Genomic DNA, 24,077 nt, shown 5'->3' with positions numbered 1-24,077 from the left:
AATGCCCTATGAAAGGGAATAAAACACTCAACGCTGTTGAATTCCTAATATGCATGACATTGAAAGAGCCTTAGGTAAGATGACAGAAGTGAAGAGTTAGATCCTGAACTAGCTGCATTGGAGCTGCTGACTAGAGGCTTACCACCACCACACGGCGAGTTTCGGCTTTTTATGAATCTTTTAGATTCCTCTTGCAGCCCAGCAGCACTTGAAAGGCTTCTGGGACATTACCACACACAGTAATATGAAGCACTGGGGTGGTTTCGAGATAGAAAGTCTGAACAAGTAATGACCCACTGGAAAATTCATAGCAAGAGATGGAAAGATCTGGTTCTTTTCAAACACCTACATGTTCTGACTGTGGCTTTGAAGCAAGCCACAACACTGTCTATTGTAAAGAGCACCGTTCCTGTGGAAACAGTTGCTTAATATTGTTAGAGATGGAGTAAGAATAAATACTATAGGCGTACAGAATTTTGCAACTACCCATTTACTGGCTAAAAATATATATAAAAAAAAGTCCTGTTCTTATTGTTGACTGTGAAAAAAATTATCAGGCACGAATAAAGAGTATTTTTGTGCAGCTGAAGTAATTAAAAAACCCAACCCACATTTCTCTGCAAATAAAATTTCGTATGACCAGGACTATTAGCATAAGGAGACTGTTTAGTCAACCTAGAAATGAACCACAAAGCTTATACTGGGAAAACGTTGATGAGCTTTTTCAAGGTCAGGAAGATTCGTTCAAAACAATCTTTCAGGAGCCAAGCATAGGGGCACTGAAGGTTTTTTAAAACCAGCAAGGCTCAGTTACGCTTTTCTCGCCTCATGTTCATGTTCAAAACAGGAACAGACACTTCCAAAATGTTACTAAAATAAGAAGTGGCTTTGCTTGAAAACAATGAGTACTGCATATCCACTGCTGAGGCAAGTCTCTTTGCAGTTATCTTATTTATATATAGAAATAAATCCACTGACCTCATATTAATCACAAGCTCTCTTTTCTCTATGGCAAAGGAAAATGACAAACTTGAAAGGACACATCAGAAACTCTGTGCGATTGCATCCACCTAAGCCAAAACATGTGATGACTTGAATGATCATTGCTTCTCTCCAAAGAAATCACCCAGACCCTACAATTTCATTCCTGACAAAATCAGAACAGTGCAATTCTAAAGCAAACCACACAATGATTCTGGATATAGCTTCACTTCTTCATTCTACGGTTCTTCTAAAATTCTGGAGTTCTAAAGTTCTTAATTCTAAGAGTTTTACCCAACAAAGCAGTAACCACAGGAAACACAAAGGGGTTTCTCCTCATTACATGCAGTGCTAAGCGAGAACCGAAATGAGTGTGCGTTGTGTCCTGTCTGCCCCACAACATGCACACGTTCACAGGCATTTCTACACCACGAGCATTAACATCTTGCACTCCTGCAGATCAGCAGCTACGCACAGCAACTGCTCACCCAAGACAAGCTAAAAGACATGACTTTCAACACCCCTTTGGTGGAGCTTGGGTAACATCAGAGTGGGGTTTTGTACACATCCAACAATGGTTGTGGGTAACTGCTGGGAAGAGCATAGGGTTGATTATGAATTCATAAATCATCAACCAAGTTCTTCCGTAGATACAAAATAAAGGGAAAAGCCATCTTGGTATCAAGCTTTGATCAAAGGAAACTACTGTCAGCCTCCCCAAAGCTTCCCCCCGCACACCTTTCTGCCAGCCGTCACCACTCCTCTGCAAAGGCAGCAGAACGGACACTGCTTTCGCACGACTCCAAAACCACACTTCACAGCCCACCATGTTAACTCATTCGGCCTTTGACTGATGCTTTATTTAGCAAGCTCGGCTGTGAAATGGCGTAAGCGAGAAGCAGAGACACAAGCAGGAAGCACTCTACCTCTCCTGCTGCACAGTGACTGCCTGCTGGGTATCCTCCTAGGTCTGCTCTGTACAAACTACCAGAGCTCACAGTCACAAGCCTGCTGAAAAAGAGCTCCATTGTAGTTAAGCACATTCCTAGTCTGGATGACTTTGTAAGCATTCACTCAGATGAAAAGGGTTACATCCATACTAGCATGTGAACGTATTTTGTCTACAAGGGGCTGAAAACCCTCCTGTGAGGATGTGCAGCATAGCCTGAATTTTTGACACTTTATTCCTGAGCCTGCCAGACACTCCAGAATCCAAGAGTTTACTCTCCATTTCAACCCAAGATGTCACTCCAAGATGTTGACAAGCCCTAAGGACTTGGATACAGTGAGTCCTAGTCTGCAGAGACAGCACCATAACAGTAAACGCAGGGGTCTCACTGTCCTACAGGTAAAACTTGAGATCTTAGCCTCAACCTACAGACATGTGGAACATGCAAGAGAAATCGTATCCGCTTCTGTAACACAGCTGCCCATTTTCTTTGTCTGCATCATACCCCTTTTGTCCCTCAAAGGGAAAGAATAAGGCCCTACTGTCTGGGCGCACTAGTGCAGCTCTAGAACTTGCTCCTTTCCTGGACATAAGCACAATGAACTTGATGCTCTTCTAGGCTCAAGCCAAAAAACATTCAGCAAGATTTTGCAAAGGAAAGTAGAACATATTTCTTCCTAGAAGGAAGGTGGGGAAAAACTTTATCATCTTTATTGGCAAGACAGGCTAAATGTTACCTGAGCTGATTATTTGAAAATGTGGTCAAAATGAGTTACTATCATTAAGTACTGATGGCAATATTGTAACAGGGACTAATTTTTGAGAGGAAGATGGCTTAACCTAGCACAGCTGGGTTTCTACCCAGTTTTGCTCCACTCCAACCAAGAACAGCTTAGTCGCTTCTATAGTAGCTACTATACCACAACAATTACGTCCCACTGTGTTAAGGAAGACTGACTTGGGTGTACTGGTGGATGAAAAGCTGGACGTGAGCCAGCAATGTGCACTTGCAGCCCAGAAGGCCAACCGTATCCTGGGCTGCATCCAAAGCAGCATGGCCAGCAGGTCAAGGGAGGTGATTCTGCCCCTCCTTGCATCCAGCTCTGGAGCCCTCAGCACAGGAGAGACATGGATCTGCTGGAGAGGGTCCAGAGGAGGCCACAAAAATGATCAAAGGGATGGACCAGCTCTGCTGTGAGGACAGGCCGAGAGAGTTGGAGTTGTTCAGCCTGGAGAAGAGAAGGCTCCAGGGAGACTTTCGTGCAGCCTGCCAGTACTTAAAGGGGGCTGATAAGAAAGATGGGGACAGACTTTTTAGCAGGGCCTGTAGCGATAGGACAAGGGATAATGGTTTTAAACTAAAAGAGGGCAGATTTAGACTAGATCTAAGGAAGACGTTTTTCACAACGAGGGTAGTGAAACCCCGGCCCAGGGTGCCAGAGAGGTGGTAGATGCCCCATCCCTGGGAACATTCCAGGTCAGGTTGGACGGGGCTCTGAGCAACCTGGTCTAGTTGAAGCTGTCCCTGCTCACTGCAGGGGGGTTGGACTAGATGGCCTTTAAAGGTCCCTTCCAACCGAAACTATTCTGTGATTCTATGAGTTTTTCTTAGCGTAGGTCTATAAGCTCCCGTATCACGAGTCCCTTGCTGCAACTTCTAAGAAAGGAAGCTGACTGTAGGGTCATTTCCAGTAAGTCACCCTCCTTCACAAGCCAGTTGCTTGTGGGAGTACCCAAAGCTCCTACACTGGCCTTTTTACTGTTACCAAGTAAACAGATAATGAAGTGATAGGTGTGGGGCTCCATCTTGCGAACTGATTATCAACAGCAATACTCCCACAAAGCCCTATTAGGAGAAAGAGAATTACCCTACACATTTCACACCACTGTAGCTTTTGTATTTAATAGTGAGTTCCAACTGAGTGGCTTTGACAAGAAATCCCACCATGGATTTGGACTGCACAGGCACATTTTCCTCACATGGTTGTATTTTCTTCCAGGCTCAGGAGCAAACTGCCTTACAGAATAAATTTTCATTGAATATATTAATGTTAGATGCCTCAGTCTGTGAATGACCTAGATAATAAACTCATTGCACAGAAGCCAATTCCCTCCTCTTTCTCAGAGCTCCATGGGCACCCACTGTGCTCAATAAATAATGTACAACCCAGCCACCATTATAAACCCTTGTTGCATGCAAGGAGGAGGAAAGAAACGTGTCCAGTTCTTCTCCCAGTTAGACCGGTGCAAAGCTGGCACCATAACTCCATTGATACAACCGGGAATCCACCAACGTAAACCTTGCAAGCAAAAGCAGAGGCAAACACTGGGCTCCTCTTCTGCTGAAATCCCAGAGAAGACACAGGAAAACTTTTCATACAGTGACATTTTACAAGTAAGAAAGGAAGAAGACAACTTTCACATCGATGTTATTAAAAATAGATGCCAGAAAGAAGCAAGGTATGGAGAACATCTTCTCATGGAGGGTGCTAGAGTTGTGAGGAATGGATAAGAATCGGGCACCACTGCATGAAACGTTTCTCTCTCTCTTCTTGAGATTTAAAGCATTTAAATTTTAAAAGAATTAAAGGACATGAGATAGAAGAAAACATTCAATAATCAATCCCCAGATTTCACTACTTAGAACAACATATTTTTTCCTTTGCTCTTCAATCCTGGGGAAAAAAACCAACAAGCTGTATGTCCTTGTTTAACAAGGAAAATAAATGCGGGACAAAGGAGAAATTCAAACTAGATAAGCTAGTCTTTCATCTGTTGTTCTTGATCTAGAAGACCTGTGTTATTCTGAAGGAACTTAGCCCAGAATTGAATACATTTAGTACAGGAGGAGCACACTGACCAGTCTAGGTGGAGAGAATCAGTCTGGAAACTAACTCACACGTAGACAAGCCAACTCCAATGCTATCAGGGACAGCATTTATTTGTCAGATAAAAGCTCTTAAGAGTACAGACACCCCATGCTGATTTTTACCATCATAGTAAAACTGTCATCCTCCTTCTTACCCAGACCATAGAGCCAGTCAGCTCCAGAGAGCTGACAGATCCCTAAATGATCTTTCTGACAGCACATGTGTGTCTGACTCATACCTACAGCATTCAGCATAGTTATGACTGGTTCCTGCTTGAGCCTACTACAGCACCTATAAAACTGTGAATGATGGCAAATAGTTGCTACCCAAAAAACAATAAAAGGATGCCCAAACTAAGACCCCATTGCTACTGTAGGAGGTTTAAGATACTAAAGCAAATCACAGAACCATAGAATCATTAAGGGTGGAAAGGACCTCTAAGATCATCAAGTCCAACCGTCAACCCAACACCACCATGCCCACTAAACATGTCCTGAAGCGCCACGTCTACATGTTTTTTGAACGCCTCCAGTGATGGTGACTCCACCACTTCCCTGGGCAGCCTGTTCCAATGCCTGACCACTCTTTCAGCAAAGAAATTTTTCCTAATAACCAGCCTTAACCTCCCCTGGTGGAACTTGAGGCCATTTCCTCTTGTCTTGTCAGTAGTTACTTGGGAGACGAGACCAACATCCACCTCACTACAACCTCCTTTCAGGTAGTTGTAGAGAGCAATAATGGAGATATATATAAAGACTTCAATTTACAAGTGACGTCTGGCTTACAAGAAAGAGTAAAATTAAATGCACTCAAGAGAAAAACACAAAATACAGTACTATGTTAAAATGGAGACTAATGACAAAGACCTAATAAAAAAAATAAGAAAAAAAGCAAAGGCAAAACAGAAGCCGCAGAGCAGGCCAGAGAAAGGGCTAGAAAACAGAAGTCCTGTAGGAAGGTATGAGCTGCTTTTTCAGACCAAATCAGACCAGCTGACAAGTCAAAATCCTGCCTCTGAGGATGGCTCACACTAAACATATGAGACAAAGGCTGGAAAAACACCTCAGTGTTCAGATATGGAACTACCATCTCAAACCTCTCCTCAGTCCTTAGACACACATTATCAGACTACCTGTCAGTATAATTCTTACTATTAGGTGTAATGTCCTGGGACAGCATAGATACATAGCCTGTTTCCCACATCCTCGCCCTCTCTCGCCTCCATCTGAGAGGTTACAGGGCTCTGCTGATCTGCCAAGTGATTTCCCACTAAAAATGATTTTATAAAAAAAAAAAAATTTTTAAACACACAGCAGACATGTAATACTCACACACCAAACCACACGTTTAGAAATATGTGTTGCATGGACATATTTTCCTCCTCTCCTCCTTTTGACAGAAATATCTGTATTGCAATAAAAAGTTAAAAAAAAAAAATTTCCACTAATGCCTACAGAGCATTATCACGTTGGTTAAAAATAAAATAGAATAAACAATTTATCTCCCATCTCACAAACTGAAGTCAGCTACCAAAGCTGCCCAACTTTTGTTTCTGTACCAGTACTTCACCTCCTCTCTGTTCCACGGCAAGGAGACCTCTCCTGGAAGGAGTCTGGAGAGCTGCCACCATATCACCGATACAAATACAATCAACTCACTCACAAAACTCAATACTTATGAAACCTGGCAGATGAACATCAAGAAAAAGTCTTTATGTAATGTCAGCTACAGGTTCACACTCCCCTCCCTCCTCCTCTGCCAACATTTTTTCCTATTGGCAAAGCTCGTGGGTAACTACAGTCACAGCAGCATGCTCTTACTCCAGCGCAAGCTGTGCCAACCCGAAGGGCAGGTCTACACCATATAATGGAGCACAGAAATTCCCATCCAGTGGCAAGGAGGGCCAGCGGAAATCTCATCCCAGACCTGAATTCCCAAACACCCTCTGTCTGGGCAGCCCAGGGCTGCCATCCTTCCCAGGCTGGGTTACATTGGTTTGCAAGGAGGTACTCAAAGGAGACAACCCTGGATGTGACATCTTGTCACACAGACAAGACACAGGCATCCATGTCTCCGGCAGATGTACCTCTCCATCTTGAGGGCTGCATCCCTCCATCAGGACATGGATCACCAGTGGGCTAGAGAACACAAGGCTTTCTGGAGATGCAGTGGGTCCCACAAGGAAGATAGTGGCCAAAACCAAGCTGGCAGCTGCCAGAGCAACTCTTCTGCCTGCGGCTTGCCCCCCACTCCACATCTAAGGGCCCCAGGAAAAAGCAAAGCAGCGAGCAGGCTGGTAAAACTGCTCTGGCAGACCTGTGGAATAGATCTGGTCATTGATTAGATGCCTCTGGTCTAGCATAGCAAAGGCACAAGGGCACACAAGGCCTGGCAGGGGCAGTGAAAAAGCAATTTTTTCCATCACCTGGGGCCTAGCACAGATGCTGAGATTTTAGCACTGAATATCGGTAGCACCAGAATTGCTGAGGAACGCTTGTTCTCGCACAGCATTGTGCTAACGCAACGAAACCTGGCTTACATCTGTTCATGGTGCTGGCTTTCACAATAAAGTAGGATGGTTTCCTCAGCGACTGATTTCCCTGAGCAATGAGAACATCTCATGATATTAAAGAATAAAAAAATGTCATTGCCATTGCAGAAATTTAAGTCGTTTGTCTGGATTACCCTAAGTGGCTTAGCAACATTAAGTGGATGCTTCAGGATGCACTTTGTTTTAGACATACATTTGCTATCTTTGATATAATTATAAAGCAAGTCTTTCCCTCACAACCAGCCAGGGCTTTTAGTACCAGCACAACCAAGGGCATGGCTTGGGAGAGGAATAACTGCATGGTGAGCTCCGCCACGACATGACGCCAGGTTAGTTATCCAGGACCGCAGCCTGGTTCACTGCGTGGCCCCACAAGTAACGCAGGGGTGGAATAAGCAATCAGAACAAAGATTGCTCACTGTCTCCAGAAGAAATTAAGTCTGCAGCATGGTTTGACATATATTAACTGCGTGCCTAAATAGGCTGAGATCTGTGAGGCAAGAAGGCACGACGTCTGATCCAGAATCCTTTACAAAAGCTGCCAGCAACTCTTTTCACTTGGTAACTCTTCTGTTCATCTTTTTCTCCATGGTTACACAAAAGATCCCCAATTTCTTGATTGTATTAGCAAAGCACAATAGCTACAATCAAGCCTAAAACATCAAAGGAGCTTTAATAGTTTGCAAAGAAAGGGTGGGAGTCTTATTCACTTCAGTAAGGGATATGCTTTCATATTGAATTACACTGTAAATCAGAAGACTTTCTAATGGCATTTCAATAGCTTAAATGGCCCCCCTGACAATCTTTTCTGCGGGGTTTATTGCCTATAAGCTCAAAATGGCCAGAAACCGAATCATTACTCAGAAAATACTCCAAACTGAAAGCCTCGGACAGGCTGGATGAAATGCATTTTTACAGAAAGACCTGTGGTAAAAGCTAAATACAAAACGTGAACAGAGTGAGGCAAGGCCTGCGGGGTGCGGCGAGCAGGGCTGGGGACAGAGCTTCCTGGGGTGCCGGGCTCACTTGTGCTGCGGTCACCGCACCGGCCCCCTCCTCCCCCTCCGTACACAGCCCCTCTGAAAAGAGCAATGCCAGGACTGCGGGCACAGGTCTGCGAACACATTCAGGAGCTTCTTCTGCCATGACCAATGCTGCTGAAGGAGACATGGGCATCAGCCCTTGGCCTGTCCCCTCTCCCTCTAACCAGGGCTTGCAGGTAATTCAGTGGCAACACCACCAGCAGAAACAGAAAGCTAACCCTGGCATCAAAGTTAACCCCGCACCCCAGCAACCACATTAGCAAGGGCTTCAACAAACAACTCCAGAAAACCTTACGTGACTATGCGAGCTGGAGCCTCTCCCAGCTGCCCGCTCCACCCCACGGCGAGAAGCTGCCACCAAGCTGGAGAGCCAAAGTGCCGGTGTGCGGGCTGGCAGGCAAAGGCTGACAAGCCAAGTGTTTAGGGAGCGGACCAGGCTCTGGCTGGAAACCACCACACCACAGAGCCAGAGGGCCTGGTTACCTTTCAGTGGGGTTTGGGCTGAGCTTTCGTCTTGGCAGCTGCTCGCAGCCAGGGAAAGCGACATGGTGATACTTGCACAGCCTATCCCAGCCAAACTGCACCGGGTGGGAAAGAGTGCTCCTCTCCTGCACACCAATCCGGCATCCCCAGAGCCCTTCCCAACTCCAACAGCATCAAAGCAACAGTTCTCAAAACATAGCTGCGGAAAAACAGACCAAGGAACACACCAGAAAGCCGGTACTGCAGCAGGACCAGGCACGCAGCTGCAGGAAGGACAGCCGAACTCGTATCCTGCTGTACCCAGTTCAAAGCCAGGGCATGAACTCCAGTCCCACATAGGCCTACTGACATCCCAGTCGCTCCAACCATTGGAAACCAGCTCTTCTCATGCTTGACCAAATCTTTCCAGCCTAAAACACTCTCAGGCAAAACGCCTATGTTCTCCAAGGATGCTCACAGTTGCCAGACATGCTGTTTATTGGGGAGGAGCTCGTAGATGAGTGAGAAATAGGACTCCCTAACTAGCTCAACTTCTGATGCTGAAACAGGGCAGTAAGTGTGCAGCTCTTCGTGACACAGTCAGCTCCAGTTGTTCTCATCTGCCTTTAACAGTAAAACTGTTATTAGCATCACACACTCTAGGATTATTTAATACCTGACAAATAGCAACAATTTTTCCTTTATTTATTTATTACAGCCTTTGTTTTAGGCTGCAGGGCACTCTCAGGTAGCCTTGGTGCACAGGACTCTGCTGGCATTTTGAAGGGTTTGTTCATAGGTCCAAAGGACAGCTGTGTGGTAAAGGAAAGAAACAGAAGCCAGAATTCTGGTAGCTTTCAAAAACCATCCTACCTCCTGCAGTGGGTGTTTCTCTCCACTACTCCCATTCAACATAACAACTGCACAACAGTAATAATAATTACAGAAAGAACCTAAAACTTATCAAGAAATAGGGAAGGAGCTTAGTTTATTCAAGTCTAGTTAATTAATGTGAGTGTCACACAGATCACAGATCTGCACTATGTACATGGTTGTCATGTGCATGGAAACAGAAATCATACGGACAGATTGCTATTACTCTTTACCTCAGCCTGCCACTGACCTATGGAAGGAGATGCCATATACTCCCGCTCTACAAGCTGCGGCCTATCTCTACCGGCAGGCATAGGCTGATGCAGACAGAAAATACTGCATTGCAAAATCCTATGTTAGCAAAAGAAGCCAAAAATACCTTCTAGTTGTTGTTTTTGCCCACCTGGAGAACACTCTGCAGTGAAACGGGAGTCAAAACAAGAAGCAAATATATTGTATTTGACCGGCAGCACCCTGGCTCTCTGCCAAGGTCATGATGCTCTGGGGAAGAAGTTGCATTCTCTTTTAACTCTTCAGTTTAAGGTTCAGTAAATACAATTGCATATAAACATGGGTAAAACACAATTCTTTCTGCCTTATGAAAGCAAGGATAGGAAGGGATACAGGCAACAGAGCTCAAGTTAAGGAATGCATAAGAATTATTTGTCTTAATCTCTTCCTGCACACATGAGCAAATGGTAACAAACTCATCAGGAAGTTGCGACTGGCTCATTAATCTTATAGTCCATCTGTTATCTAATTTCCTTTGGTGTACTCAGATCATTTGCTACTTCAAGATCAAGGTTTAATTTTAACTTCTTGTTCAAATCCTAGAAATTATGACATCTCTACCCAGGGACTAACAGTTTTTACAATCGTAATTAAATAATTCCCTAGTAACAATGCAATTCAGTATCTGTAAATAGTGTTTCCCCAAGCTTAAAAATTACTTCAGCTACTACATAAAACCCATAGGAATAATCCTATGTATTGTAAACATCTCCCCTTTCAGTTACAACTCAGTACTCCAAATTATTTATGTTGTTTCACTGATGCACGACTGCTTCCTATACTGCACTCAAAGACAATTAAAGAGGAGACCTTTTAAAGATGCATATGCCGAGTAAAAAGATCTTAGCACATGCTAGTCCAAAATTAAATGCTTTAAAAGACAAGTTTCAACCCTGATGTAAATCATAACATAACAGCTTTCGGATAGCAGCCAGCTTAATTCTCTACTGCGTTGCATCTGGCAGGGTCATGCGCACCTGTGTAAAATGCTACCATTCAGGTTTGCACAATTTCACACCCACACAGGGAAATGCCTACCAGAAAGAACATGGTACTGGAGAGACTGCTCCCAGTTTTAACTGCATTAAAGCATGCTGATGGCAAGATGGCATTTAATTGACAATATTAATAAAAACTACTGCTCTGCAACTTGACGAGTAAATACAAAAAATGGGAAACAGAGAGAAGGAACTTAATAAGCTCTTACAAATTTGATCTGTGTAAAATTAGTCAAATGTGTTTAACAACTAATACACAAGTTAAAAAATATCCAAACCATACTAATGTGTTTACTAGAAAGACTTCAGAAAACAGTCAAAATGGTTAGAAGTAGAAGGGTCAGTTTTGAAGAGTCTCCAGAACGTGTATTTTAATGCAAACCATGAACAGAGAACTCTGTCCCAGTACTCAGTGGGATGACTCAGCTGTATAAGCATTACTGATGAGACAGTTCATGTCCATACACTTACTCATCTATATAAGTGTTCGGGGTCATAACTGCAGTGATGTACCTGCAAGTCATCTGGGAAGCACCGATGCTTACACACCAATTGCTCCTACTTGCCTCTCGCTGACACTTCCTACAGTTCTCACAGAAAGTGGTGACCAATGTTACAACTAATCACTTTTTTCCAGCAGGAGAAAATCCACGTTTATAAACAGAGCAACATGAGCCCGAGAGCTCACACCGAAATTTTCAGGCCAGCACATGAGCTGAGGGACTATCCCAGATAATCCCACCAGCCCGCCTCTCCAGAGGAGAGCTCAGGGAGCAAAGGCAGCCAGCTGCCCTGCCCTGTTTGGCTGTTATCAGGCTAAGGAGCATCTGGAATTTATGAATATATTGTTGTCTTTGTCTCTGAAAATTGAACATAAAAATTCTATTTTAAATCAAAATAAAAAATCATCCACAGCCAAATAAGTGTAAGCTTGTAAGTAAGGTTAAACTTTGAGGATTCACCAGTTTTCCCTTCCCTTCATTCACTCCTTCCTTGCCTTTTACTTTGGGGATGGAAAAAGGGCAGTATGAACGATTTCAGAGTGGAGATGTTGCAAATCATCTACAACTCCTTTGTGGTGTCTTGTACCGTTCCAGCAGTTCATGGGCCTTGGGTTAGTACAAACCAGAATTTCCTATCCTTCTGATTACACAAAACCTCGTGACAGCCTTGTTGGATTTATCAAGACATATGAAATTATCAGGGCAAGATGCTGGTCCCTGTCATCATGTGATCCTGGCTGCACGCTATGTGAGATGCTAACAAAGCAAGTCAAAAGGGAGGGGAGAAAGGGAACAGAACATAAATGCTTGCTCACTCCTCACGAAATCCATCCCAGTTGTAATTTTTAGACATTCACTGAAAAGGAGAGCAGCAGCTCTTAGCCTCTGTCTATATGCCCAGAGATATAATATCAGTTTACATCAGTCTAGTTAAAAAACTCACTGATTTCCCACCCCATTGCACCCACCAACTCACCGGTATAGGAGTTCGTAAAACACATGCCTACCCAGCTGGGATAAGAACCTTTTCCCTCACCAAAGACCAAACAAGCATTTCAGGCCACAGACTCCATCTGTCCTAAAAATCAGCACTGCAGGATGGATGAAATTAAAGAAACAGTGGGCCTCTGGACATGCATTCATCCACACCAGAGGCAATATTATTATAGATATTTAAGTAATGTAAATAAGGCCACCACCTTTACAACAGAGCAGTCCTATCCCATGTTGCTGCCAGACCCAGTGCAACCGGGACTCCAGCCTCCTGAGAGGATAGGGCCTCTCTCAACAGCAAAGAGGAAACACCCCCAACAAATCAAACACAAAGAAAACCCTCGAAACCACAGCTCTCTACCCTGAGCTCACTCCTCTGCCCTGGCCCACAGGGGTCTGTTCTGTATTTAAAATTGTTTTAGCATAAGTTCCAGGAGAAGTTTCTCTCCAGCAGCACAGCCAGCCTGGGAAGCTGGGTACGCACCCATCAAGCAAGTCTCCCGTGAACTCCGCTCTGGCTATGCTGCCAGGAGCAGTACCTGAGCTAACCCGTTTGAGGCTAGCTTGGATCCTCTGCCCAACACAAAATGACATCAGTGACTGGCGGAGAAAGACCACCTTTAGTGCATGAACCTCAAGCCTATCCATAGGGTACCTAAGTACACCAGAAGAAGAAAAGAAAAAAGAAATAGTACTAATATACACCTATTAATCAATCCTGCAACTGGTATTTCCCTGTAATTACCCCAGGGGCATAGTATCACACCTCAGTCACAGACACCGGCTGAGAACAGAAAGCACCAGCATCCTCCCCAGTGATACAATAGAGATACTTATCTGCTCTCTACAGTGGCAGCTCTCTTTCCCCCACGTTCGATTTTATTGTGGCAGTTACCACGTGTGCTGAACCTCCCAGCCTCAAAAAGTTAATGCCTATCTTAACCTCAGAAATTCTCAGCTCTTCTACACCTTATCTTCTCAGAAGAAATGCCTTTTTTCTTTCTTAACCTAACACTTACAAGCAAAATACTGTCTAGATCAATACAGTCACTTCTTCCTCCTTTACAGTACTGAAAGTAAAGGCACACCTTCAGAGCCCATATTATTCCTTTCACATACCATTAGGACTAAGACATAAATGAGGTTCTCTGGGCCGGATGCAAGTAACATCTACTTGGAAATAACCTAGAACTAACTGTAAGTGAAACTGTGTTCAATCAGCGCAGCGGTGTACGTAATAGACACAAGACTAGTCCTGCCACTCTGTTAAGAAGTCAAAGAAATTCGCATGCACACATCAAACAATTGTGCAAGCATGTGTAGATCTGAGCAGAAATACGTTCAACCCCAGGTATCCAAATATGTCTCTGTGTGCTAAGCAAAAGAAGGAAGGTACGTGACCCTATGAGTCTGCAGGTGTACTTTGCCGGTTATGTATTACAAGCCTTCTCTCTGCTAGTCTACAAAGAGGACGGAGTCCACAGAGAGTTCACAGTCCTCAACTACAGGGTCTTGACCCTCAAGCTACAACAGCTGAGACTTTTTGCCCTTAGGGTCCCAAAATGCATTTAATATCTAAATAGCAGCCTAAGCAAATCTAAAGCACAAGAACACAGATGCATGAAGGTACACCTGTGTAAATGCAGACACACACACAAGGCTGTCTGCATCTGCAGCACAGGCATGCAAGGACAAGCCCCAGCTCTCCAAGTACCCTTTGAGCACCTTCATTCATTCAGAGAGGAGCCCGGCTCCAGCTCCTCGAGATGGCTACTCACCCAGCCTTCAAAGCAGTCGCTGGGTCCCGCAGAGCGCAAGAGGTCCTGGAAGTGCAAGGTGCAGTTGGCCACAAAGTCATCGTAGCCGATGGGGGTGTCGTGGAAGACAGACAGCTCAATCTGATGGCCATCGGTAACTGTGGCAGAGAACTCCTCGTTGTAGGTAGGCTTGTTGGTCTTCTGCTTGGTACTGGTCTGTCCAACGCGCACCTGGTCCACACTGATGGTGACATAAGGGTCCAAGAGCTGGTAGCCCTTGCGGAAAAGCGAGTGCCGGAGGGACCAGCGGGTGGGCTGCAAGCCCACCGCCTCCCCAATCCGCACCTTCAGGTACCCGTTGAACTTCATAGCTCCGGCCATGGCCGCCCCCGCGGGGCGCCCAGGAGCCCGGAGAAGAGCCAGCGCCAGAGTCCGAGCCCTCTCCCGCGGAGCCGGGCCGGCCGCTAGCCCCGCCGCGCCTCTTCAGGGGGCCGGGCGGCGGCGGCGCGCCCGCCCCCGGGCCATGCCGGGGCCCCGGAACCGCCACCCCCCGCGCACCGCCCACCTCCCGCGGCAGCGGGCAGCCGCTCCGCCGCCGCGTCCGGCCCGGGCCTCTCCTGCTGAGGGGGAGCGGTACGGCGTGGCGCGGGACACCTGGGGCGTGGGACGGCGCCAGGCGGGGAGGAGCCGCGAACCCGCGCTGGGAGGGCGGGTCCGGGATGCGGAGCGGGCGGGACGGGCGCTCACACGGCCCGGCCCGGCCCGGCGGTGCCGCCCGCCGTCAGCACAGGTGCGACCGGCAGCGGCCAGGAGCCCCGCCGAGAGGTGGAGAGCGAGAGGGAGCCGTGAGAGGCGCGGCGGGGCCAAGAAGGCCAGTGTCGGGGTGCGGGGCCAGCCTTTCCCCGGCCACCCCGGCTGCCACAGCCCCTTCCCGCCCCGTCGCCCACCGCCTGGGGCAGGGTGGAGGCCGCAGCCGATCGCACCCGCGGTGCCTCGGCGCACGGCGGCGTTCCCTGAGCCACTCTGTGCCTTGTCTCCCACCGCAGGCGGTTTGCAGCGGGGTAAGGCTGGAGCAGCACATTTAACTAGGAGGACGTGTAGAGAGAGTATAAAGATACGTTGCTTTTGCTATTGACAAGTCTATTACAACCCTGCCTTTTGGGATTAACTGCATATGATGAACATTCTTGGCACTCAACGCGCACGGTTTGTTTCAGGGTGGATTTCTTTTGGGTTTTCATTGCACTTAAAAAAGTCAGAATTTAAATACTTTTAATTACTTTCGAAAGTTCACGGCAAAGTGGTGTGAACTGGGTAGGGACGCAGTGAAATCCTCCTTTCCTGGGGGTACTGTTTGGCCGACATTGTCTGCGTTAGGCTGCAAATCCCCGCAGCGGAAGGAGAGATGGTCATTTGAAGGTCCCCACTGCCGCTGGACGGTGCCAAGGCTGGCTGAGAGCGTGCAGCCTCTTTTCTGTGTGTTTCGTTCATGTCTTCTTTTCTTTTACTTTTCCAGCCTATCCCTCTCCCCTCAGCCCTTCGTCTGTCACACTCTACACATACCCTAGCAGACTGCCACTGGTTTCCCACCCCCTCTCCTCCTTGCCCTCCTCCCCACACCTTTTTCTCCTTCTAGACGCTCCACATTTTGCAGGAGCACCAAGCCAAGGCTCCTTCCAGCCTCAGTCAGAGCAGGGCTCCTGTTCCCTCCTCAGGAGAGAGCAGGTGGAACAGGTTCAGTAATGTGATCATTTCTCACATGGAAGCAACAGTTCTGCCAAAAAAAACTTGTAGACCCTTTAATCAGACTTTTGACAGGTCTCCTTGCAAGGCTTTTCAGTTCCTTGATCTGTCACTATCAGCTGGAGAAAAGAAGTGTTTTAAGATTTTTTTTTTTTAGCTTAGTTAGGACAGTTCATCCTGGGAAGGAACGCTGGTTTAATCTCTGAAATTGCCAAACTGCACAAAACCCAGCCACCACAGGGTCCAGGATCTTGTCTCCAGGAGTGACAGAATATGTCTCCAGGTGTTTTAACAGAAGCTGTGGCCAAGCAACCACAGAGTAGTCTGTTCCCATGACAGACTTCAACATTTAGGACTTTTTTGGTTGGGTTAATGTTCGTTCTGAAATGCATTTTAGCATTAGTTATGATCATTCCGGGTAATTTTCTTTTGCCTACAGATATCCAGTCCTGTTTTTAATCTTAATACCTTCTTGGATTCTTCCATCCCACAGCAGTGAGCTGGTCAGAAATAAACATTTCTTTTTATGAGCTGTATATATGCTATCACTTTAATTTCTTTATTCACCACTGTTCTTCTTTCATGACACCATAAAATAAAAAAGCCCCTCGTTTACCTTCTCAAGAGCATCATTATTTGTCATTTTGGACCCTTATCACTTCTATTCTTCCTAGTCATGAGCTGTCCCTTGGAGTCCGTATGAGTCAGGACAGACTCCATACTGACCACAATGGGCAACGCACAGTTCTTAGAAGACTTCACCAGGACTCTCTGTAATGGCTGCAGACAAGACTTAAAGACAGCCTGAACTTTAAAGCACCCGGTGTTAATGTCCACAGGATAAGGCTGAAGACCTTAGAAAGGCTGGAGCACTTGCCCTCTGAACTCCAAATCAAACATAAGTTTTACTTTGCTTAGAGGCCTTCAAAGAGCTCAGCGCAGTAATGATGAAGAATGTTGATTTAAAAATAACAGATTTTGTCTTAGCCCAGCGTGTCTGGTTTGCCTAAGTTTCTTGTGCTGGATCTATTTGCCTTATGGAAATTAAAGCCTCTATAGGGTCCCCCAACAGTGCACATAAACCCTTCTTAGAAGTCTGAATATCAACTTAGATTCACAAGAGCTCTTGGAGGTTGGAAGCTATAATTAATAGATAAACATGAATTACAATCACAAACTGCTATAATACTGGCAATTTTTTTTTCTCTTGTCTTTTTCCTCTGTTTTCTGAGGAAGCAGAGATGAAAGTCTTCTCAAGCAACTTGTAGGAAGTAACGACTGACTCCTGTATTTACCGGCACAAACAGGGAGAATACTAAAATTTGCTAGTTAAAGGTTAAGACAGTGCCATTTCCTCAGCTTAATCACACAAGGTGAGGTACTCTGCTACCTTAGAGTTTGATATATAACAACAGCAGGAAAAGGGACATAAAGAACTTTTTCTGTACATTGGTTCATTGGAGTCTCATGCCATAACATGATTCCTGTACCTGGGCCTTTAAAAATACCAGCAAGCATTGTAAAACTTACCTGTGAGCTTTAGTGATAAATATTTCTGATGAGCAGCAGTACTCATTGCTAGCCAGTTTTCCATTGGAGGCAAAAATCAATCCTATGGACTCATATGATGTGAATCTAATTCATTTTGTTTATTCATTCAAACCAGTCTAGAACAGATCATCTCAAACAGCATCTGAACACACGCCTATTCTGAACTCCCAGCCAAAGCCCAGATGTCCTGTTCTCAAAGAGAACTGAGTAGTGACATGAAGTCAAAACATACCCTGCCTACTCTCCAGACATCCAAGCAGCAGAAAAACATCCCCAGCTCAGTATTTTCTTCCAAGAATCAAAACATCCCTGCACACAATGACCTTGCAAGGCTGAATGCAGCAGCACCATCTGGTGACAGCTGCACTGAACCTCCTCGCAGAGCTCTGGGTGCCAGGTAGGTCTGCAGGAGCATGGCTTCTCTTCTCTTTCCCCAGCAGGAGCTCAGAGACTAGGCTCCAGACATGGCAAGTTGATTCATTTTGTGCCCTCAAGTGTTCAGGGAGGCTGAGCTCTTCCTAGCGCTTCCTGCCAAGCTGCATGGTTTCCTGAGCAGTCGGCCAATGACGCATAGCTGTTCAAGGAACTGACTGAGAAGAATGAACAGATCTCCTGATGTTGTGCCTGAGCAGCAGCACGGTGGATGGCACACAATGGCAATAAATACAAAATAAAGCACATGAGGCAATACAATCTGAATTAGAGGTAAATTACAGGATAAAGAAACAGGTAATAGGCAATCTTACTAACCTTCTACCACTCTAGGAGAAAGATTTTAGTATAGTGGTGGAGAACCCCCTGGAAAAAGCAGCTTAGTGCTCACCAACTACCAAAAAGACAAATAGACTACCAGTGTGCCTTATTCCCTTCACCAGTAACCTATAATTCTGTAGTAATTTAGCATCGTCCTTATTTGGCCAGTGAAGGGCAAATGCTTAAATTGCTCCACTTTAAATTTCTACCAAACACTGGTTACATTCAGAAATGAGTCTGTAAAGCGATAGAAAAACTTTGGCTTTCACAACTACCATTGCAAAAATGCTACCGACATTTCTTGTAAATGGAACTGCAGTTAAATACACTTTAAAAATACAAAAATTAAAAGAGCTGTGGAGGCTAGTGAACAGGAACTAATTCTATTTGGTTCCTCTATTAATTTTAGTCTATTTATACAACTTCCCTTTTATAGTTCTTTCTATAAGAGTGCTTGTTAAACCTCTACATAATGACAGCTGCTAAAAACTGAATATCCCATGTGCGGAATCATTTGTGGTCTGAGAGGAAAAAAAAAAGAAAAAAGATCAAATTCCTCTCTAATGATAATAATTACGGGATCAATCCAAAACTCACTGAAGTCAAAAGCAAAGCTGCCACTGATTTAAGCTATACTAGAATCAGCCCTGGTTTGTATGTCTGCTGTTGCTTCTGGTTTATTCCAGTGCAAACTAGAAAAAGAGATTTAGCCTAGTATCAGCTTTTCTTAGTTAGCATGCATACTTATTTCCACTACTAAATTGGAGCTCACCTGATCCTTATTATTTTTTATTTTTTGGAAAACACCAGGTCATTTTATAAAGTGCTGGTATTATAAACTGCAGAATATAGTTTATAAGAGCACTAACTCCTACAAGTCAACCATTAATACAACTAATGGCCTGTTTGTTGTATTAAACTGCTCTCATTTGTCTGGGTCCATTAACAAATGCTGTGGTCATTAACTGTTAACAGCAACTCAGTTATTAGATTTTATTACTTGTACAGGAAACACTGGAGAACAAACTGATTGTTTTGGTTTACTGGGGTTTATTTCTTTCCCAGCAGTCTTGCCCCATTATTTATAATTTAGCTCCTCGCTTATTCCTAAACATGACTGACACACTCAGAAACGGGTTCAGGCCATCCATGTGGCTCTCTGCCAGTTCACATGCCAGCCCCTCCTGCCAGCCCCACCTAGCCCAACAAACCTCTCCTTTAAACCAGAGAGCTCCGAGGCACCAAGCATCTGGAGTGGCCTCTGCTTTTCTGATTTTTCTGTATCTTTTTATTGGGCAGTGGCTTCCACCCACATATATAATAATGGGATTTAAGTAAAAGATACATAAATGTGTATCTAGGAGGCTGTAAAATCTTCTGCTTCATTCATGGTTCTCTCTCTAATTAACTGAAATCCAACATTCAAGTTTAAAAATATCTTTTACTTCCTCTTCATTGGGACTGACACATCAAGTAAGGGTGATCTCTCTCTGTCTCGCACAAACATTTAGTCCAGGTAATTGTAGAGGTCTCTTCTGGCCTTGCAGTTTACAAATAAGCTTAGCGCCACAATCTTGCAAATGCTTGTATGTGAGGAATATTAAGCAGTATTATCAAGATCTGAAAGACCTTCCACATTCTGAATGCTGAAGACCCGTGATACACACCTTACTTGTTCTGCTTTCTTTCCTTGCTTCAGTTCAAAGCAATGGAAAAACAATACCAGAGTCAAATTGTCATGAAGGACCAGCAACAGCTTGTCATGAAAGTGGCTTTCATCAAGCAGTCTGAGCAGCTTTCTTCAACCTGCAGTGCCATGATAGACAAATGAGGGAGGAGACACCCAGAAATGTGTTGTTAGTGCACTTTGGAAACAGGATCTTCCGGACTCCCACCAATCAGTGCTAGACCTGACTGGTGCTGCAAGACAACCATCAGTACTTCAGAGGTAGAGATATGGTGACATGGCTGTGGTTTACGCTCTGTGGGGATGGGTGTATTTCCTGAGATTGAAATAACTCAATTTCTGAGATATTGGTCTTTTTCTACTGCACTGCAGGTATTAATGGTACTTATAAGTTCTTCTCTCCTCCTACAAAGGCACAAGGGTACACCTGGTATAAATGAGCCTACCTGTTCGCTAAAGGTCAATCAGAAACATAGGGCCACAACGAGCACAGGGGCACTCTGTATGAGTGGCACACGTGGTGCTTGAATCTCTGAAGAAGAAAGGCCACGCTCCTCCAAATAAAGTGATTCAAAATGCAGTATCTGAATGTGTTGCATTGGAGATGCCCCACCAATCTTCTTCTCATTTGGCTTGTGAAATAGGGTCTTATCATGGTTTGATTACACAGAGTGGTGAGAGGATGGTCATGGAGTGCAAATTTGGCCAAATTACATCACCCCAGTGCTATCTGCAAACCCATTTGGATGCTATGGCAGCCAGTGGATCCAACGCAGCATCAAGAGAAGAAGGATGACAGATTTTGCAAAGAACAGGCTTACTGTTAGTTTGTACGACCAGCACAGGTGATTAGAAAGTGCTTCTCTTATCCCTGGGCCAGAGCTTAAGCATTCTGAATGCCCATGCCTGTGTCTCTCATGGTATGTGCATGGGGATGTGTAGTGTTGTGATGCTGAGGACTCAAAGATATGAGTCAGCTTATCTGCTCCTGCCTACAAACAAGGCACTTCTGATACAACTTCCTGCCTATCTGCTTCTGATAGCAACTTCCTTCCTACCCTCCTTCCCAAGCTAGCACGTGCTAACATATTGTGCAACAAAACCAGCTGGACAAGAAATTTAAAAGTATTTAAGAAGCTGAACGATGTGCACATTACGCCATTAAGAAGTGGGGACTTGCTAAGCAATGGCCCTAGATCGTTGGGTGTGTATGCATTCTCCTTACCTTGTGGTAACAGGGTAGAAGAAAAAGATCTCTGCCTCTTTCATCTTCTGGTACAGCTCAGAACATAATAAATCCCAGGATTTTCCATGAACAGCAGGACTGTTCAAACACAGAGGAGATCCCGCAGTCTTTGCTTTACATACAGAAAGTAGGTGCCAGAGATGTGATCTAGACCCTTGTTAGAAAAAGGCTGAGCACCCCCATTCCTCACTTTTGCATAAGATACCATGCCACTGTACCAACCTCCCTCTCCTGTTTCTTCTCCTTCTCCCTCAAGCTCCTCTTGCAGAAATGGGTCTTTCTAACAAAGTCACTGTGCACTTTGTGCAGCATGTTATTCATTCTTTTTACTCCCACTGGATCATTTTTCTTTTTCCAAGGACCTGGGTGTCAGCTCAGCAAAGAAAGAGATCCTGCCACAGCAACTGAAGAGCACGTTATGAATGTGGTACGGTTGACACGACTGAGGGATGGGATGCCATCCAGAGGGACCTGGACAAGCTCGAGGAATGGGCCTGCAGGAACCTCATGAGGTTCAACAAGGACAAGTGCAGAGTCCTGCACCTGGGTCGGGACAATCCCCAGTATCAATCCAGGCTGCGGGATGAAAGGATTGAGAGCAGCTCTGCTGAGAAGGACTTGGGGGTACTGGTGGATGAAAAGCTGGACATGACCCAGCAATGTGTGCTCACAGCCTAGAAGGCCAACCATATCCTGGGATGCATCCAAAGCAGCATGGCCAGCAGGTCAAGGGAGGTGATTCTGCCCCTCTGCTCCGCTCTGGTGAGACCCCACCTGGAGTCCTTGCATCCAGCTCTGGAGCTCTCAGCACAGGAGAGACATGGATCTGCTGGAGAGGGTCCAGAGGAGGCCACAAAAATGATCTGAGGGATGGAACAGCTCTGCTGTGAGGACAGGCCAAGAGAGTTGGAGTTGTTCAGCCTGGAGAAGAGAAGGCTCCAGGGAGACCTTAGTGCAGCCTGCCAGTACTTAAAGGGGGCTTATAAGAGAGATGGGGACAGACATTTTAGCAGGGCTTGTAGTGATAGCACAATGGGTAACAGTTTTAAACTAAAAGAGGGTAGATCTAGCCTAGCTCTAAGGAAGACATTTTTCACAATGAGAGTGGTGAAACACTGGCACAGGTTGCCCAGAGAGGTGGTAGATGCCCCATCCCTGGAAACATTCCAGGTCAGGTTGGACGGGGCTCTGAGCAACCTGGTGTAGTTGAAGCTGTCCCTGCTCACTGCAGGAGGGTTGGACTAGATGGCCTTTAAAGGTCCCTCCCAACCCAAACTATTCTATGACTCTATGATTTGCCAGTGCGCCCAGCCACAGCACACCGACAGGCTTATCCTTCCATTTGCGAGATCTTCATTTCTACTCTCCATACTACTCTGGTCAGTAGCTGCTGCCTAAGGCAAGTTGATGAGCCCTAGATGAATGTGGTAAGAGCTTCACATTCCGCTCATTTTAAAAGAGAGTGAGTTAGGAAATTATGTTAAGATTCAGAGGGGAAAGTCAGGCCAGGGCCTGTGACTGCAACACTATGTAGCTTTATTTCAGATCAAAGAGACTTAGCCCCAGTGTTCCCAGTCAGAAAAGCAAGATTTTAGTGAGGATAAGCACTCAGCTTTCAAACCTGTAGTTCCCTTGTCTCTGCAGCACACACCTGATCAGGCACAGATGCACATCTCGGAGGTAAAAGACACCAAGATATCCTGGAAGAAAGATCTGGAAGCAGGTACCTGCCACAGACAAATAAAGCTTGCATGCTTCTGGATCAACAGGACAGACTCCCAGCTGTGCTAGACCTTGTGCAGGTGTCAGCATGATGTCTCTGGGAGGGGAACTCTGCTGGCTGTGGAGAGCTGGGGGCTGCGTTGCTGAGGAGATTCAGAGAAGTTTGGCAGGCATGAGCTGCCATGCTCTGGTCCTGAGGAGACAAAGCGACACCCCTGTCTGCTGGCATTGAGTGAGGAATAATCCCTGTAAGAAACTGGCATGAACTGTTCCCACCGGCCTGGTCTTCACAGGAAAGTCTGAAACTGGAATAGGTGGAACAGCAAAAGATGGAGAGTTGGTAAACAAAACCACTGCAGTGGCTGCCAGTGAGCTGTTTAAGAACTATCTCCCCAAATGTTTCACAAAAACATTTATCTAATACGAATATTATTCCATAAGAAGTAGGTTGTTGTTCTTTTTCTGAGTAGTTTAACTTTGCATTTTATTTAAGTCCTCAAAAGACTGAACTGTGACCTGCACTAAAACAATAGTATTGTTTAACAGTAAGTAGGCTAAAGAGGAGAGAAGAAGATATGTATTAATGTTATGAACTATTATGACTACATGTTGCAGACTCATTAGATTAGCTAAAAATACCTTACTGAGTTGACTCTGATAACACTGGCAAAGGATCAGCAAGTCCTCAAAGTTCTTTTTTCGGTCAAGACTTAGCCTGATCTTTCAGTTTCCTGCCATGTCTCTCATTAAATACCTTTTTCTCATTTAAAAAAAAAGTCCCATCTGCTGAGAAATACACATTCTTTTCTTCATCTCAAGTACTGAACTCTGTTCCACTGAAATGCAGTTCACCAATAATCTCTATTTATCTGTAACCACAAGAGCTATCATCTTTAATACCTACAGAGCAGATGGAAGTTGAAAAGGAAGGAGGAAAGGGTTAGAATGTATGGAGTTAGAAGTATACTGAGGTGAGTATACTATAGAGAATATAATGATGATGAAGAATGCTCAAAGGGAGAAGGGAACAATTACCTGGACTAGGTGACTAGAAGAAAAAGAAACACATAGGAGGAATTGGGCATTATTAACTTTTAAATTCTC

General features: G+C 45.1%; 1 protein-coding gene across 1 annotated transcript in view; it reads right to left on the bottom strand.

Annotated features, from left to right (window-relative positions):
- PRKCH (protein kinase C eta) overlaps positions 1–14,724 on the bottom strand; it is a gene marked incomplete at its 3' end in the record, with an annotated part of 125,649 nt that extends 110,925 nt beyond the window's left edge. The window contains exon 1 of the mRNA XM_082000667.1: positions 14,293–14,724. Within this exon, the coding sequence (XP_081856793.1) occupies positions 14,293–14,652 (360 nt within the window). The 5' untranslated portion in view covers positions 14,653–14,724. The remainder of the gene's footprint in view (positions 1–14,292) is intronic.
- Between the last annotated feature and the right edge of the window lie 9,353 nt (positions 14,725–24,077).

This window comes from Phaethon aethereus (assembly GCF_964289735.1).
Source record: "Phaethon aethereus genome assembly, chromosome: 5".
Classification (NCBI taxonomy): domain Eukaryota; kingdom Metazoa; phylum Chordata; class Aves; order Phaethontiformes; family Phaethontidae; genus Phaethon; species Phaethon aethereus.
The sequence above is the reverse complement of the archived record's forward strand: the minus strand, read 5'-3'. Positions and strand labels throughout refer to the sequence as shown.